This window comes from Netta rufina (genome assembly GCF_964035555.1).
Source record: "Netta rufina genome assembly, chromosome: 24".
NCBI lineage: Eukaryota > Metazoa > Chordata > Aves > Anseriformes > Anatidae > Netta > Netta rufina.
The window spans coordinates 1,559,459-1,576,363 of record NC_140148.1 but is presented as its reverse complement, the minus strand read 5'-3'; the positions used below and the strand labels follow the sequence as shown (position 1 = coordinate 1,576,363).

Here is a 16,905-nt window from a genome sequence, read left to right as displayed (position 1 = left end):
TTCCTCTCCGATTCGGGGTAGGGATATATTTAGGGTTGCTCAGAAAGAGCGAACACGGAGGCTGCAGTTGCACGTGGGGCTGCGTGAAGGCTCCCCTGGGGACCTCAGGTCTACCCAGAGGCTTCTGCTGGGCCCCCTTCGGTTCCCGTCGTGCCCCGCGGCCTCCGAAGGTGAAAGAGAAACTGCGCCTGCCCCCCCCCACGTGACCCGCCGCCCATTGGCCGCCGGCCCCGCCGGGCTGCGGAACACAAACAGCGCCGGCTCGCTCCCATTGGTCACGGCCGGGAAGGGGCGGGTCGCTCGGGTCGGCGTGCGATTGGCCGCCCTCAGGAGGGCGGGTTTTAGGCGGTGGGCTGTTCTTCTGATTGGTTGCGTGAGGGGACGGGGAGGAGGCGGGGCTTGAGGCTCTCTTTCCTCTTTGATTGGCTCTAGCGGGAGGGTTGACGCCCGTCAAGGCTAGGGGCGCCTCCGATTGGCTGCGCTCTCAGCGCGTGCACCGAGCGGCCGGCAGCGCGCTCTCACTGGCTACCCGGGCAGGGGCGGAGCCTCCGGCTCTTCCAACCGCCCAATGAGCGCCGCGCTTTTCCCGGCGGCCCCGCCCCCGAACGTTGATAAGCGGCGGCCGCGAGCCGCGGGGCTCAGTGCGGCGGGGCGGGGGGGGCGGCGCGGCCATGGCGGGGGCTGCCAGCACCTCCTGCGGCCGGGGCGGGCCGGGGGGGGGGCTGCAGCCGCTCCGCGCCACCGTCCCCTTCCAGCTCCAGCTCCAGCAGCGCCGCGGGGACGGCGGCCGGGCAGGTAACGGGCAGGAACCGTTATGGAGCGGGGGGGGGAGAGCCGGTAACGGCTGCTGGGCTTCGCTACCGGCCGGGTTTTGGGGGCTGGGGGGGTCGGGGGAAGGCAGGGGAAGGGAAGAAGCAACGGAGGGGGATGGGGGGGCGAGGTGAAAGAAGCCGGCTGCCCCCCGAGCCAGCCCTTTGTTCCGCTCGGTGAAGAGGCGAGGGTTGGGGGCGTGCTGACGGGAGCCGTGCCGGACACTTGGTTTGGGTTCGTTGAAATTTGGCTTTTGGGGGCCCCGCCAACAGCCCCGGGGCTTTGCTCTGTGTGTGTGTGTGTGAGAGCTGCTCCCGGGGCTGCTCCTGGGTGCTGGGCTCTCACTCGGCTGTGTTAGAGCAAGGAGCAGCCCAGTAGCAGTGAAATATCCTTTTGGGTTAAAAGTAAGCTTAACTGGAACTCTTAAACAGCACGAAATACCCCTCAGGGTTTGGGCCAGCACAGCTCGGTGCAGGCTGCCTGGGTGCAGTTCTTTTGTTGAATGCAACAGGACCTTAATATTAACATTATCCTTGAATTAACAGCCTTAATATTAACGTTATCCTCGAATTAACAGCCCTTCTGGAGGTGGTGCGTGTCTCATTACTCCCCACTCAGTCGTCCCTGCCCCTGGCAGAGCTGGTATTGATCAGAGCAGCTATTAAAAGCTTTTTTAGCTCAATTTACACTTGAAACGAGTTAACGAAATGCATTTCGAGGGCTGGTTTCTCCTTCCTTCTCAGCAGTACGCTGAAACGGAGGTGAAGTTGCAGTTAATTGGGCAATTACTCTGTAGTTTCAGATCTTCCAGAAGAGAAAGCGGAGCTCACAAAAAGGAGAGCTCGGTGCTGTGCCTGCTCCTGAGGGCAGCGAGGCTGCAGAGCTCCGCTGACATGAACCAGAATCGCTGCTCTTCATTTCTTCCTGGCTCCGTGCCTCGCTGCTCCGGCTGCAGGAGCTCGGTTTTTTCCTCTCGATCATTTCGTATGCAGCTTTGGAAGTGTTTGAATTTCCACTGCTCTTTTCCTCAGTCGCTCGTAAGCTTTGGTTTGCTCCCTGCCTGCGTGGGAGCCGAACCGGCAGGGTTTAACCGAGAGCTGGTGCTGTAGTGATTCATAATCCACCCCTCCTGCTCCCACCTTTTGGGAGCTCAGCACGGAAACCTGGGGCTTTATCCCATCAGGTTGGGATCTGGAGGCTTTCTGAACCGCTCCGGAGCTGCCTGGTTTTGGGGGATCTCGGTGCTGGGAGATCCAGGGCTGATCCTGCAGCTGCTCTGATAATAGAGGATCCCATTGAATCGAGGAGCAGCTGTTGGGTCTCTCAAAGGGCTTCTGTTGAAAGGGAAGAGCTCGAGCAGGGGGGTGCCAGGAAGCGGGGCTGCGAGGAGCTTGAAAGGACTCGACTGGAAATGAAGGCACCGGGATGCCCGGTGGTGAAGCCACTGCCTGGCGTTGCTGTCGAGGTGTTTTAATTCATTTTCTCAAAGGCAACGTGGCTGTAGGTGGGGAAGCAGGTAACGAGAGAGTTTCTTCGGGTCCAGCCAGAGCCATCCCTGTGTCCCGGGGCGAGCAGGGCTCAGTTGGGGTGAGCTTTGTGGGGACCCCGCAGTCAAAATCACTCGATGGCACTGCTCGTGCCCTTTGTGGTCTCGCTCGTTTCCTCCGAAGCCCACACCAAAGCACCTGCAGCTTGGAGAATCCCCACGCTTGCAGCCTCCCCGAGCTGTCACACGTGAGTCTGCTGCTGGGCTGCAACCCCAAACCCCAGTCCTCCTCCTCGTGCACCGCAGGCCTGGAACCTGATTTTTCTCAAGTAAGGCTGCCAGAAAAGTCTCCGTGCTTTTCTTTTCCCAGTATGGCACTAGAGAAATAGCGTTATTTGAATTGCCCTTCACCTTTTAATGTGTGCCCCGTGGTGTTTTGAGAACATAAATGAGTAATTGGAGCTGGCTGAGTTGGCTCGAGCAGGGAGAGGAACAAAATGGGGAATGGTGAAAAAGCAAAGCCACGTCTCGTGTTAGGAGCTCAGAGAACTTCTCACAGTGCTCCTTTAAAAGCAGGGAGTTAATTAGGATGAAGAGCTGGCCAAGAAGCCACTGACCAACTGCTTCTCTGTGTAGCATTAGAATTAACTTTTTGGGGATTTCAGGATGTTGCCTCTTTCCCTTCCAAGCCCTACACACGTCGGGCTTCTCATCCCTCTTCCAAGCCCACTGGGTCAGTGGTAGCCAACAGCACCAGCAAGATCCAGAGGGGCTATTCCCCATCCTTCAGGAGTGGCTTTGACAAGAACTGTGCCTTTCACACCGCCCCCTGTGACACCAAATCCTTACGGACGGCCTCGCTTCACCCGAATCCCCCCAGAAATTCGCCAGGCTTCGACCTCCACCCCTCGAACCCCCGAATTTTGTGGTGCCTCGTAGGTTTTCAGGAAGTTCCCGCTAGCTGGGCTGACTCATCTGCTTGGGATGGCGTTGCCTGCCTGCTCCACGTGCCCGTTTGGGGATGTCCAGTTGTTTTAGCTGCCTGGATCCTGCTGGGGAGACGGAGTGAGCGGAGTGCCAAGCAGCTTTATTTGGTATCTGCACGCAGCCCGTGCCTGCTGTGTGTTACAGAGGCAGGCGAGTGGGACGCTATTCCTAGGCAATGCTGGCCGAGTGTGTGTGTAGCAAAATGAAAATGATTCTTTGGGAATAAAAACCTCAGTTTACCCCTTAAAAGTGCTGCCCACGTGGTAGTGACGCAGCAGAGCTGTTCCCAGGCTCTCCCTGCCCTTCTCTCCTTAGCTGCAAGCGTCACGGGATGGACGTGGGGGTCTCCTTCCTCCCTCCTAACCTTATTATTTGAATATCTCCAGCACTGCTGGTTGCATTAGGAATCAGCGTGTGATGGTGTTTCTGCATCCCACAGGATGAGGGTGAAGGTTTTGCTGCCCGAATGGTGGTGCAGGTGTTTGTGGTGGCTGCTCTTGGGTTTTCTTTCAATGCTTCTTAACTAACACCTGGAGATTTTGGGGGGCACGTAAGCAAATGAGGAAGGAACGCCCAGATTTGTAACATCGATATGCTTAAAATTGAAGGTTTTTAGAGGAGGCTCGCTATGTATGAAGTCTTTAAAAACTAAAAAGCAAAAACCCTGCGGTGAGTATGCAGAGTGAGGCAGGGGGAAACGGCTGCTGTGCAAGCAGCTGCTTCCCAGGCTTGGCTTTTTCAGGTTTTGGGATTCACCATGACTGAGTAATTCTGCTCCTGCCTTTAGGGTTTTGCCGTGGGCAAACCCTAATGATGGAAACGAAAGGTTAAGCACAAGCGGGGAGCTGTCACGGGGAAAAAGTGGTTGTGGAGGGATGGGAAAACCTCGGAGGTGTCCTGCTGCTGCACGAGCCACGAGGAATCCTGCTCCTGTCCTAGGGGATGAAATCCCTCTTTGTACAAAACCCAGCTGAGCACAATGCGGGGCTCAGCTTTGCAGGTGGCTTTGGTTGGTGTAGGATGAGTTCCTCGTGGTAATTGGAGCCTGTTCAGGGCCGTGCAGCCCTCAGCTGATAGGGATCATCCCTTCAGCCCCAACCTGCTGCTCCCACTTGGTTAGCCTCTGGGTGTGGGAAAGGGGAAACAAAGGACACGGCTCTAACTCATCTTGCCTCGTGTTGACAGGCTGTGGGTGAAACAAGTTTCTCCCTGCTTCAAAACGCTGGGGATGACATCGAGAGACGGATTTGTGCGGGGAGGAGGGACGGGAGCAGAGGGACTCGGAAGCTCTCGGGTTGTTTCCCCTCCGTAGGTTCTGAGTTCACGGTGTGGAGAAGAAACAAGGCCTGCGAGAGGATTTATTGAGCCCAAAAGTGTTGAAGTAGTGGGTGAACGGTGAGGCTTTTCAGCCCCGTTGCCTCCACCAAGCTGATGTTGGTGCTTCCCCGTGGCTCGTGCAGCTGAAGGTCGCTGATTCAGTGTGACCCGCAGCTGGGCAGGAGACCCCCACCAGCAAAACAGCATTGGGCATGTAAAAGTATCCCCTCTTGGAATCCCTGTTAGGCCATTTTGTGTTAAAAATGATTCTTGGGCTCTCATTCGAGCCACCTGATAACACAGGGGTGGCTGCAGAGGAAACGAGGCAAGCATCAAGGCAGGTCGTGTGGCTGCAGGTTGAAAATAATGGGAGATAATTGTCTCTGTGCTTGCCTGCAGCCTGCTGCATGGCTCTGGACAAGCTGCTTCCCTTCCCCTGCCTCATTTTCTCACCGTTTTTGCCATCTCCTCAGTCTGAAAGCGTTCAGGAGCAAGATCTGCTGTGTTTGAGGAGCAAGATAGACAGCGTTTGCACAGTTCCTGGTGTGCTGGAGCCTGAGGCCGCTCCGCACAAGTGCTGGGTGTGAGCTGCTGCCGTGCTCAGGTGAGCTTCTAGCAGCGAGCTGATCCCAACCGTGCTCCTCTGCTCCTTCAGCTGGAGCTGGCATGAGGATATCAGGGCTATCAGCTGCTGGGACTTCTCCTGGTGCAGAATTATTCCACGCTGGGCGCTGCAGGCAGGCTGAAATCCTTCACAAAGGTGGCTGTGAAGGAGCAGGGGCTCGGGGCTTGTCGTGAGGTGCTACGTGATTGATGTCGCTGTGAGCGTGGAAAGGACAAGCTGCTTTTTCCTTGTTTCCTGGCTTGTCTGTAACTGTTGAAATATCAAGGATGTCTCGCTCTGTTTGCTTTCCTTGGGGCTGGAAGACTTCCAAGGGCTTGGGAAGCAAAGGTTTCTCACCTTGAGCTGAGCGACAGCCCTGCCTTCTGCCGTGATCTTGATGCCTAGATGCTTATCAGGAATTGATTTAAGTGGGTGTAACAAAAAAAAAGGAGGAAAAAAAAAACCCAAACCCAACCCACGTCTTCATAGCTGAGGGTTCAATCCTCTGATACAGGTGCTGGGGGTGACTCCTTGGTCATCTCTGCGCTTCCAGATCAGGGTGAGCGAGTCCTAAAGATTAAACAGGACAGGACAGAAAGTTTAAACAGGTTTTTGCCTGATTCCAACCCCCCCCCTTATTGTTTGTCAGAGGCTGCCAGCTCATTTGTGTTTTCTTCTGGTTCCTCCATGGAGTTCAGAGCGTGGAAGTCGGTCCGGAGGCGCTCCCCACCTGTACCGGGGGGAAGAGATGGGTGTGCTGGGAGGTCCCACCGTGGCTGGATTTAGGAGACGTGCACTTCAACCAAAGGCTTTGAGGATGTTGAAATTCTTCCGATGGTTTTATCATTTGAAAAACAAACTTTGAAAGGATGGAGGTAAAGGGGGAAAGTTCAGCTTCTCCTCCACTAACCGAGTGCTCAGCTCCAGCTTCAAGGCCTTGAGCAGCGGTTGAGGAAGTTGCTGTTTAACAGTGTCCAAAAAAACCCAAACCACCAAAAAAAAAACCACCCCACCAGCTTGAACCACGTGAATCTCCTCCGATGAGACCTGCAGGTGCTCCGTCCTTGGGACTGCAAAGCCTGGGATTTCTCCCAAGCCTGGAATTTCTTCGCTGGGCTCCAGGTTTGGGGAAGCCTCTGAGGCCGGGTGGGATCAGAGATCTCACACACCAACATCAGTGATCCTCTTGCTGTGTTCTTCTCCCCGGTTGTCAACTTCTGACCGTAATTCTCCTGCTTTGAGGGTGAAGTGAGGCTTTTCCTGCCAAAAAATCTGCTGGAGGCAGCCTGCCCGTTGCGCCAGGGCTCAGCTCCGCGTGCCCACCTGGTTCCTTTCCTGGTGGGTCCCTTTGAAGCCCCCTCAGCGTGGATTTACAGCCGTGGTTTTTACACCTTTTGGTTGCTCACCATCCTCTCTGGGCCCCTTACTCCACTTCTGGCTCGAGATCTGCTCCTGGCCCCCTCCCCTGAAGAAGACCTGCCGGGAGGTGTCTCGGTGCAGGGGATATCCCCTTTCTCTCTAGCTTCTCTGAACTTCCCTCTCAGCACTTCTCCAGCTCTGGGTCTCGCTTTCTTGAGCTCGTTTCCTGCCGTGGTCGCTGGGTGTGACCCTGCCACCAACCCCTGCCCAACGCTGCTGGTTTCCAGCTCGATCTGCAGATCTCAGCGCCGTCTGTCCCAACCCCAAGATTTTAAATGGCACGAAAAATGACCAAAGCTGCTCCTCGGAGGCTTTGGGGGATTCTCGGGACAGAAATCTTGACTCCTTGCACGATTCTGGTCTGGTTTTGGGTGGTGTGACTGAATTTGAGGTGTGCCGTGGGGAGGTGCCTGCCCCCAGAGCATGGTGGTAGCAGGCATGGCTTGGAAATCCTCACCTTTCTTTTGAAAATGAGCAATGCTGGGAAAAGCCTTTTTTTTATACATATATTTTTCTTTCCTGTGCAGGTTTTTAGCCTTTGCTGTGTTAAAAGATTAGGACTCTTCAGAAATAGGTGGCCGTTGCATTTTGGCAGTGGCATTTTGGTCTGGACACGAATTCCTTCATCTGCTGGGTCAGGGGAAAGAAAACAAGAAGGGAATTCGGAGGCTGTGTTTCTGCAGCTTGCTTGCTGCTGGGAATTCAGGCCTGTTGGGCCACAAGCCGTCAGGTAGCGGGGTTCACCCTGGTGAAATTGAAATGAGATCTCCGAGGCTCACAGCATCACGAACGTGAGGAGTGTTTGTGATGCTCTGGCACAGCCGGGCAGCTCATCTCTTCTCCTGTAGGATTCCCGTGCTGGTGATCACCCCAGCAGAGCTGTTTTTTTTTTTTTTTTTTTTTTTTTTTTTTCCATGCAGAAACGTTTTGTGCAGAGATCTCCCAGGGGGATGTTGGAAATGAAGGAACTGAGACAGGGGTGCAGTGGGGGGCCCGGATCCACAGCCAGCAGCCTGCTTCGGGGCAAATTTTGGTTGGAAGACGTTCCCGCAGCACGGGTGCTGCTGTGCTTTTGGCAAATTTGGGTGGATTTTGAGAAATCCAGCTTGGGCATCCGTGGTGTCCTCCTGTCCCCTGGGTCAGGAGTGTCACCCCAGTGTCACCTGAGCACTGCGAGGTGCCCACGAGGCAAGCTGATGTGGAACCCGAGTAATGAGCTGTAATTTCTGGTACACCAAGGGGAAGAAATTTGCATGAGTTAATTATTGACGGGGTTGCTTGGGTTCCATCCCGGCTAAATGCTTCCTGACAAATACTCCTGAAAGCTCACACGCGACTCCTGTTTGAGCTAATAAAGTGAGAACTGCACCCAAAACCTTCTCTTTTTGCGAGAGGAGCCCCTGGCATGGTGGTGAGGACAGCCCATCGCTCCGTGGTAAACTGTAACAGTCCCTGCTTCAATCTAATCAGCTTTATTTTTCATGCTTCATCACTGTAAGATAGATTTTGCGTGGACACGTTCCAAAAACCCACCAGGGCCTGAACAGCACGTCCCTGAGCTCCTGAGCAGTTCTGTGATCGGGAAGGGTCAGCTTCCCCAGGGTGACATCTGCAGGGGTGGAAGGAAGGAAGGAAGAAAATTGTACAAATCTAAAGAGCAAGCAGTAGTGGGAACGTTATTTTTGCTTGCCAGCATTTGTGGATCCAGCTTTAAGTGCTGAGACTCTGGAAGTTTTGGGGTGGTGAATTGAAAGTAATTCATATTTTTTTTTTTTTTACAAGTTGACGGAAACCTGGGGTTATATTTTTGGATACAGAGACTGGCTGGTGCAGGAGACTAGGTAGGAAGCTCTGAGCTCCCGGCTGTTGTCGTGGTTGGCAAAGAGCAGGGACCCTGCAAATCCCCACCACCAGTCCTGCGAGCAAACTGTGCCCTTGCTGCTTCATTCGGGATAACATCCGACCTTCCTTCTTCTCAGCACCCCCGTTGCAGCACCCGGAGGCAACCGAGTGGCTCCTGGAGATAGAGCAGCAGTTCCCTTATCTGCAGCAGCTCTGCGGTGCCCATGGGGGAATAAAAGCACCCCCGGAGACTAAAAGCACCCCTGGAGGTGGCTTTTCTCAGCTGGGTGGCTGTCTTGGCCCCGGGCCATGCTCGTGGCCGGGTGGCAGCTGTGCAGGCTGGGTGCTGGGGGCTGATAATAGCACGGGGCTGTAAACAGGACGCTCCACCCTGCTGTCACCTCTCCCTCGTGCCCCAGCTCCTCTCCTGCACCCCTGGGTGCTGCAGGGGACCCGGCCCGGCCTCTGGTGGCACCACGGAGCCCCAGCTCTCAGGGTGTGGGTGGCTCTGGGGTGTGCTTTGAGCATCCCATGGGGTCTCACTGGGGTGTAATGCCCGCTTTGAGCTGGTGGTGCCCTGGTTGGGTTGGGCAATCTTGGGTTGGGAAGGTTCCCCCAGCCCCCCGGGGCTCTTTGGGGAGGTTTTGGGGGCCCTTTGGGGAGCTGTGCAGGATGAGGAGCAGCTCCTGGTGGTGGCAGCGTTCAGTTCTGCCAGAAACATCATCAGGGAGAGCAGTGTGAGGGGAAAGAACCAGCTGGAGATGCGAATAATGGAGCCCGTGGGGGCACAGAGGCATGGGAGAGGAAGCTGCAGATCCTAACGAGTTCCTAAATGAGTTAGGGGTAGCTGCTTTAGGCTGCTGGAAGCTGGGAGCATGTCTGAAATGGCAGCTGGAGCCAGCACAATAAGCCTTTAATCCCGTGTGGACCTTCTGAGGTGTGGCTGTGCTGCAAGGACTAATGCTCCTGGCCCTCCCAGGTGCCTTTGTTCCTACCTTTTTCTCCCCTAAAACCGGAATTCCGCTCCCAAACGGTACCTCAGCTGATAAAGGGATGTATTTAGGCCCTGAATGCCAGGCAGTGAGTGCTGCAACAGCTCTGCCTACAGAGGTGTTTGGCAAGCCCCGCGCGGTGCCCAGCAGCTCTGAGGCTGCTTTTCGTTTGGGGAACTCGCTGCCTGCCTGCCTACAGCGCCCCGATTTTGGGGAGGAAAGAGAAAACCTGCAGCAGAGCTGCCCACAGCCTGAATATCTTGCCGGGAGGCCACGGGGCTGCTCTTAATGTGCGTGGTAATTAGCGTGGGTAATCAAACCGAAACGCAAACAGACCTTTCTGCTGGCTTCAGCTCACTTCTCTCCCTTGCTGTGGCCAGCACGCCTCCTCGCAGCTGCAGGGGTGGTGACAGGCCCGCGGGAGAGGGCAGCGTGGTGCTGGCACCCAGTTTGGGGCTGACTGGGATGTGATGGAGCGGACTGGGAAGGAGCAGCAAGCATGGTGCCACGGCCTCAGCTCGTGGAGCCTCCTGGCTCTCTCCGTGCTCCGTGCTGTTGGCTTGCGATGGGTTTGCATCGCTGCCCGGCCTCGTTTTATTTAGGAAGCAGCTCTGCTCACAGCGTTTCCAGCTCTGGAAGTCAGCACGGGCAGTGTGGAAGCTGGGCAGAGCAGAGCTGCAGGGCGGGTGTCCGTGCTCTTCCCTCCTGCTCGTGTAAAAGCGAGGTGGCCGTGTCAGGTATTTTGCTCAGACGTGCAGCAGCAACCCCAACGTAGTCGGGAACGTCTCATCAATGGTTCTGAGCAGCCTCCTGAGGGCTGCAATGAAATCTCTTGCTCTAAAGGAGCAATCTGCTGGTGATAAGCAAGAGATCGGCGCTCTGCAGTGGAGCAGAGAGCAGTGAGGAGGAAAACTACAAGGACTTGTGCGGGCTGTACGTCCCAATTCCCTCCTGGTGATGTTTGTGCTCGACGTGGGCTCGTTAATCGGGGTGGCTTTTGCTGGGTTTTGGTTTTGGAAGTCTGAATCTGTTCCCTTTGTCCTTGTCTAGCCAGCGTCCCCTGTGCTGCTGCTGGGGAGAAGCCGTGCCGGCCCCGGCAGCCCCGCGTGCGGCGCACCTCCTCGCTGGACACCATCGTGGGCTCCTACCTGCTGGGGCAGTGGCCGCGGGACGCCGAAGGAGCTGCTGCTTCGTGCATGAATGACAAAGCCACCCAGGTACGAATGCAGACAGCCCAGGCTGTCTCTGGGTCAAGAGAGGGCCAACTGAAAGGTGTGTAAGGTGGGGGAGAAGAGGCAGAGCGTTCAGGCTCCGGCTCGTGCAGCTGCGACTTTCTAGGAAGGTTTTTTTTCCCCTCTTGCTTCTCAGCTTCGATTGATTCCCCTTTGGTGCAGAGTTGGAATTTCCTTGGCCTTGTTTGGAGGCAGATGGCCGCTGGCTTTCTGCTCCAGCCCTGGCTCAGCACTAGTGGTGTGTTTTTTTTTTGTTTTGTTTTTTATTTTATTTTCTGGCTTGCAGCTCTGGGCCAAGTCCTTATATAACACTCGCGGGCTGAGTGCCACACGCTGGGAGAAGGCGAGGGTGCTCCCACAGCAAGGCTCGCTAGCACGAAGAGCGCAGCGCTCTGCTGGAGGGTGGAAAAGCTCCAGACCTCGAGGAACTCTTAGCAACCTGTAAATATTGCTGTGTGGCAGCAAACAGCGCTCGCCTATCTGCGGAGGTGAAAGAATTCAGAGGGATAAGAGCATCCGTTTGCTTAACGAGCCGTTTATTTAGCGCACTCCCATCTGTGTGAACTTGCTGTTTGATCTTTGCGAGTCAACAGTTTATAGCGGGGGCTGTTTGCAGGAAATTCTCAATTGGATTCCAACTTCCATTGTCCTTTTCCAGCGGGTTCTGGCCTGCTTTTTGTTTGGGTTCTGGTGCCCAAGAGCACTGCTGAGGGCAGAGGGCGTGCTGGAGAGGAAGGGAAAGAATTTGAACCTGATTTCAGAGTTATTTCTGGGAATACTCCTCCTTTCTGCCTTAAAGCAGATGGGCAGTGGTGGGAACACTCAACCCCGGTGCTTTTGAGCTAATTAGTTTGGTCCTTTTGGGGAAAAGGCTGGTGAAGTGGGGCATCTCCTTCCCAGAACAGGGACAGCACCGCCTTGCTTCTGGCTGCCGAGCTCGGAGCTGCTCACTCCTGCAGTGAGGCCAGGTGTGGGGCATCTTCCCTCAGCTATCTGCAAGGAAATAATTTCACCTTGTGATGTGCTTGGAAATGAGCAGAAATCCCCACACAGCCACTTGCCTGATGCTGGCAGTTTGGGAATAAAGTCCCCACTTCCAGACTGCCCGTGCATTACCAAAACGTTCCTTGCTGCGACCTCCAGGACTTTGCCACTCCTTCCACTTATCAACGCTGGGACTTTCTCTGCTAGCCAGCACATGTTTACTTCCCCTCCCTTGTTCAGCTACCCATCAGCTGTTTGGCAGAGCCCTGGAGATTTGCTGTTGTAGGGTGCTGAAGCGAGATACGGGCGCAGGTGCTGGCTGTGGGGGCGAGGATGGCAACCGCCTGCACGATTGGAGCTCGCGGCTTTATCTCGCTGTGCAAAGCGTTTTTCTCTCCCCTTTCTGAGGAAGCGGTTTTGCCACAGTTAGTACAGAAGGTTCTGTAATTTCCTTCTGCCTGCGAGAGGTGGGATGCGCACACATCTCTTCCTTTTTAGGCCCTCTTTCCTTGCCCTGCAGCGCTCGGTGCTCGGGGTGTCACAGGATTAGGCTGCAGCGAGGGACTTCTTGGAGGGTGCAGGTGCTCGGGAGGCTTCCTGTGACTGGAGAGGATTTTCTCCCATGCCCTGGGCTGTTCTCAGCAGCTGGAGTTGAGCTTTTGGCAGACTCGCCTCTCGCAGTCGTGTGGGTTTTCTCCTCTGGGCCTTTAGCTTTCCTCCTCAGCTTTCTTCTGGACGTAATCTACTGATCCAGGAGAGGATACTTGAGGGAGGAAATGAGATCCGGGGTGCCACGTGCGAGAGCTGCGAGGTTGGTGCTTGCTGTAGGATTTCCTTGGTACAGTCTGGGGGTAGCACAGGGATGGCTGAGGCTCCTCTGGGCTGCTGTAGTTTAGCAGGACACTGGGGGTAATGGTTTGGGTTGGAGGAATTTCTTCTCTCAAACCCAACTGAACGCTAAATCAGGGCGATGTCTGTGCCGTGATGTCTGCTGAAACAGAGACCCGGGCAGCAAAGGGTCGTAGCTGTGCAGAAATTGGTGTGCTGTGCTGGAGGAGGTGTGCAAGGGAGGGCTCAGATCAGCCTGGAACGCAGGAGGAGGTCGGGTTTCTGCCCTGCATCCCGTTACAGAAGGGAAGCCCGGTGCCTCGAGGTAACTCGCCTCGTTCCTTTGGTTTGAAGAGGCTTGAAAATACTTGGAGAGAGGAGGCTCCTGTCATCTGGTGACTCGGTGGGGTTGTTTGGAGCAGCTGCTGCTCTCGCAGTGGCCTCTGGGGAGGTCCCTTGAGCTGCTTGGAGAGGAATCGTTCTCCCCCAGAAATGGCAGAGGTGGCACAGCTTTCCTTTGAGATTTGTGGTGCTGAAGCCTCCAACTGCTGGGCAGGCCTCTCCCCTGGAGGTCTGGGAGGTCCAGGCTCCCACCAGGCACACGTTTGGGTCAAAACGTTGAGGTTTTGGCCAATGCTTGGGTATTATTAATGGGGGAAGGCTGGAGCAGGGCTGTGAAGGGGCAGGAGCTGATGACTTTGGTTCTTTGGGACTCTACCACGAGCGTCCAGCGCAGTCAATGTCGTGATTGTTCTCAGCAATGTTTCTCCTCGCTTCAGACTCCGGTGTCCTGGCATGATGCAGAAGTGGGGAAAGCCAGCTCCAGTTCTCACAGGCGTTCTGCTTCTTGGGGTAGCGCAGATCACCGCAGAGAGGTAACCCAGACCCGCGCTCCCGACGCTTCAGCAAGATCTGTGTTAGTCCTTAACCTCCAGGAGGCTCCTGCTTGCGTGGTGGGGGGGAATTGGGAGGACAGGGAGATCAGACCTCATTCCCTGTCCTCATTGCTAACGCTCTGTGAGGCCGAAATCGCAGGCAGCTGTTGGAAGGAAGCTCGGAGGTGGCGTGGTGTGCATGGGGTCCGGCCCCGTAGGTGGAAGATAACCCAGCTCCAGCAGCAGGACAGCACCGGGCAGGCTGCAGGGGGGTGTCTGTGACAGTGTTTGTGACAAGGCCTTGCACAAGTGCTCAGTCCATCCCCTGGGAGGTGGCCGGAGCCGCTCGTGGCGCGGTCGAAGCCGTCTCCATCTTGGCACTTGCTCGAGGGTTGAAAGAGAAGGGGAGGAGAGAGGCGAGGCGAGGCAGGACCCTTTGTGGTGGAGGTGTGTTGGCTCGCCTGGTTCTGTAGCCGAACCTTTGTTTGCTAGATTGCCAAACTGAAGCAGCAGCTCCAGCGAACAAAGCTAAATGGCAGAAGTGGCAAAGAAAAGGAGAAGAGCTCCCCGCTGCCGGGGGACCACGCTGTCCTCGGATCGCTCCGGGTACGTTCACGTCTCCCCTGTTCCGCTGTCGCTGCGCCTTCCTGGTGAGGCCGAGCTCCTGCTGGCAGCCTCCAGGCTTTTCTCAGAATTTTTACCCTGCTTTCTGAGAAAAGAGAAATTATTTATTCATTTATTTCCTTCTCTTCTTCCCCCACCTCTTCAACGTGTCCCTGGGCTTTGATCTGCAGTCAGTGAGTTGACACGAGCCTTCTGTCAGTCCTCTCTGGGCAGCTGCCTGGAGAACAGGATGGAGCTGAAAGGGCTCAGTTGGTGCAGGTGCAACTAATTTCTCTGCCTCTGGGTCGTTGCAGGACTCTCCTTCAGGCTGTCTTTCCTCGTCTGCTATTCTGAGGCTCAGCCCTTGCTTGCATAGGAGCCTGGAAGGGCTAAACCAGGAACTGGAGGAAGTGTTTGTGAAGGAACAGGGAGATGAAGAGCTTTGGAGGGTGAGTGAAGGTCACGAGATTGCCCGGAATCTCCTGGGTGGTCTCCGAAATCCTTTCCTCCAAGGACACTCGCTGTCTGTATCTGTTTGTTGGCCATGGGGACGGGCTCTGTGTCTGGTTTCGTCTTGTTCTAGGCGTGTAAATGTCTGAGTTGTGCCAAGTGGCTGCTGGCTTCCCTCTGTAAAACTGGCTGGTGCGACAAGAGATGAGCCAGGGGTAATCCTGGACTGGATGACTCCTCGCTGGCAGGGTTGAGGTGCTGTCGCAGACTGGCATCCAGAGGCTGTTTTGTGCTGTGCAGAGGTGGGAGGGGACCCCAGACAGCTTGCGAACCCTTCAGCATGTTAGGGAAGGGTTTCTGTCCTTCTGCTTTGCCAACAACTGCCTCGCCCCCTGAGGTGGAAGCCGTCCTTGTGTCGGGATCCAGCACCCCGAGCAGCTGCCGCACCATTTCGCTGCTGAAAGGGTTCCTTGCTCTGCTCAGGCTTTGTTTCTTCCCTAGATTTTGGATGTCCCAGATGGCCACAGGGCACCGGCGCCTGCCCGGAGAGGCTCTGGAGATGCAGCCCTGACTCTGGAGCCCAGCAGCAGCTGCAGCAGCCTCTCACTTTCTCCTTCCCCCTCGGTGCCTCTCCGCCTTTCTCCGCACACCCCGGGGAGGCTGGCAGCAGGAGAGCTCCCTGCTGCGGATGAGGCACAGACAGATCCCAAGGAGAAAGGTAAACGCTGAAAAGCCAGGGGCTGGCAAGTCAGGGGGGTGGAGGATGTGAGCTGGGAACCCCATGGGTAAAATGCTGAAGCTTTAGGGCATGGCTGCAGCCTACAGGCATGGGGTTTAGAGGAGCACGCCTGGGGTTGGCTTCTGGTGCTGCTGGATTCTTTGCGAAACGTCTCCAAAAGTATTTCTTCTTCCCTGCTAGAGGAGGGCAGCCCCTCTCCACCAGTCCTGGCCTTCGCTTCTTCTCCTCGGCCCAACCACAGCTACATGTTTAAACGGGAACCTCCCGAGGGCTGCGAGAAAGTGCGTGCCTTTGAAGAAACCTCGTAAGTATGAGGAGCTGCGGGTGGCGGGGAGCTCACATCAGGCTGGGGCAGGGGCAGCTGAGGCTTTTCTTGCTGCAATTGTCACCCCCTGCCCTGTGCTGGAAGTGGGAAATGGTCTCTGAGACAACATTTGCCCCCCAAAAAGTAGCTGCTCAGGTCCTGGTGGAGGAGCTGGAAGTGGAATCGCCAACCCTGAGCCACTCGGGAGGGTTTTGGCGTTCCGTGCCCTTCCCAGGGGGTTGTTCTCAGCACAGCCCCTTGAGGCGGTTCACCTAAAACCGTGCTTCCAGAACCAAACGGGCTTCTCGTGCTGCTCTGTGCTGAGCAGCAGTCCCCACAGCACAGGGAATTGAGCTTTTAGGCGGCAATTTGAGGAGCTCCCAGCTCTGGGTGCTCTCCCTGCAGCCGGGCAGCCTCTGTTCCTGCTCACATCCCCTTCCCTCCCACAGCTCCCCCAGCCCCGAGCACAGTTTCCAGCCCTCCTGCCCGGATAAGAACAAAGTGCACTTCAACCCCACCGGCTCTGCCTTCTGCCCCGTCAGCCTGGTGAAGCCTCTTTTCCCCAACGTGGGCTTCCTCTTCAGGGGCTTCCCGGCCTCTTCCAGCCCCGCCGCCGGCCCCTTTCCATCCTGCCAGCCCCCGGCCCCGTTCCTCGGGGTGCGGAAGGACGCTGCCGGCGACGTCTCCAAGTCGCCCGCGTTGAACTACGAACACTGGAAGCGCGGCCAGCCCGAGGAGAGCGTCGTCTTCCACAGCTCCCTGGTGGTGTGAAGCCCAGGGGAAGGCAAGGCGGCGGCGGCAGCTCCTCAGTGCACCTCAGCCGGCCCCTGGAGACAAAAGTGCCTTGAGGGTGGGATTGAGAGCCACGGGGGCGGCTCCGGGATTGGGACTGAGAAACCACAGCGGGCGTCCTCTGAGGAGGGTGCCAGAGGGGAGCTTCCTCGCTGCTCGTTTTGCTGATCTCCCCCGTTTTGAAGCACTTTCCTGTGGTGAATTGTCGGCGTTACCTGCGGGATTGTCCCCCGGCGGAGGCAGAGCCATGCTCCTGGGGCTCCCAACGCCAAGGATTGAGGTGGAACATCCCAGCTCCTCCTGTGGGAAACCCTAAATGGGGGGAAAAGGGGAGAAAAAGGGGCTCAGAGGGGGGAGGCGACGCTGACCTGCAGGGTAAACGGGCTCCTTGTGTGGCACGGGGAGGGCTGGGGAGCACCCCCGGGGTGCCTTTACCCCTGCCACGAGCCTGAAGGGGAAAAGAAAAGAAGCTTTAAAGGAGCTGAGAGGAAAAAAATGCTGCAAAGGGGGGGTGGGGGGGGCGCCTCAGCGCTGCCTCCCTGAGGGGAGAGCGGCCTGGGGGGGGGGGGGAAGGGGGCGGGAAGGGGACCCGCAGCCCTGAGGCGCCCCCTCGCTGCCCTCTCCCGTGCCCCTTCCTGGCT

At 56.4% G+C, this 16,905-nt stretch overlaps 1 protein-coding gene across 2 annotated transcripts; it reads left to right on the top strand.

Moving 5' to 3' along the window:
- Positions 1-667: 667 nt before the first annotated feature.
- On the top strand, positions 668-16,581 carry FAM117A (family with sequence similarity 117 member A). Of its 2 annotated transcripts, XM_084300944.1 has the most exons (8): positions 668-795; positions 10,508-10,674; positions 13,281-13,376; positions 13,869-13,982; positions 14,294-14,428; positions 14,931-15,147; positions 15,349-15,472; positions 15,922-16,581. In XM_084300944.1, the coding sequence occupies exons 1-8, from the start codon at positions 672-674 to the stop codon at positions 16,241-16,243; spliced, it is 1,299 nt and encodes a 432-aa protein (XP_084157070.1). In that variant the 5' UTR covers positions 668-671; the 3' UTR covers positions 16,244-16,581. The 2 variants fall into 2 exon arrangements, with proteins under 2 accessions (XP_084157070.1, XP_084157071.1); XM_084300945.1 differs by lacking the exons at positions 13,281-13,376; positions 13,869-13,982.
- The last annotated feature ends 324 nt before the right edge of the window (positions 16,582-16,905 follow it).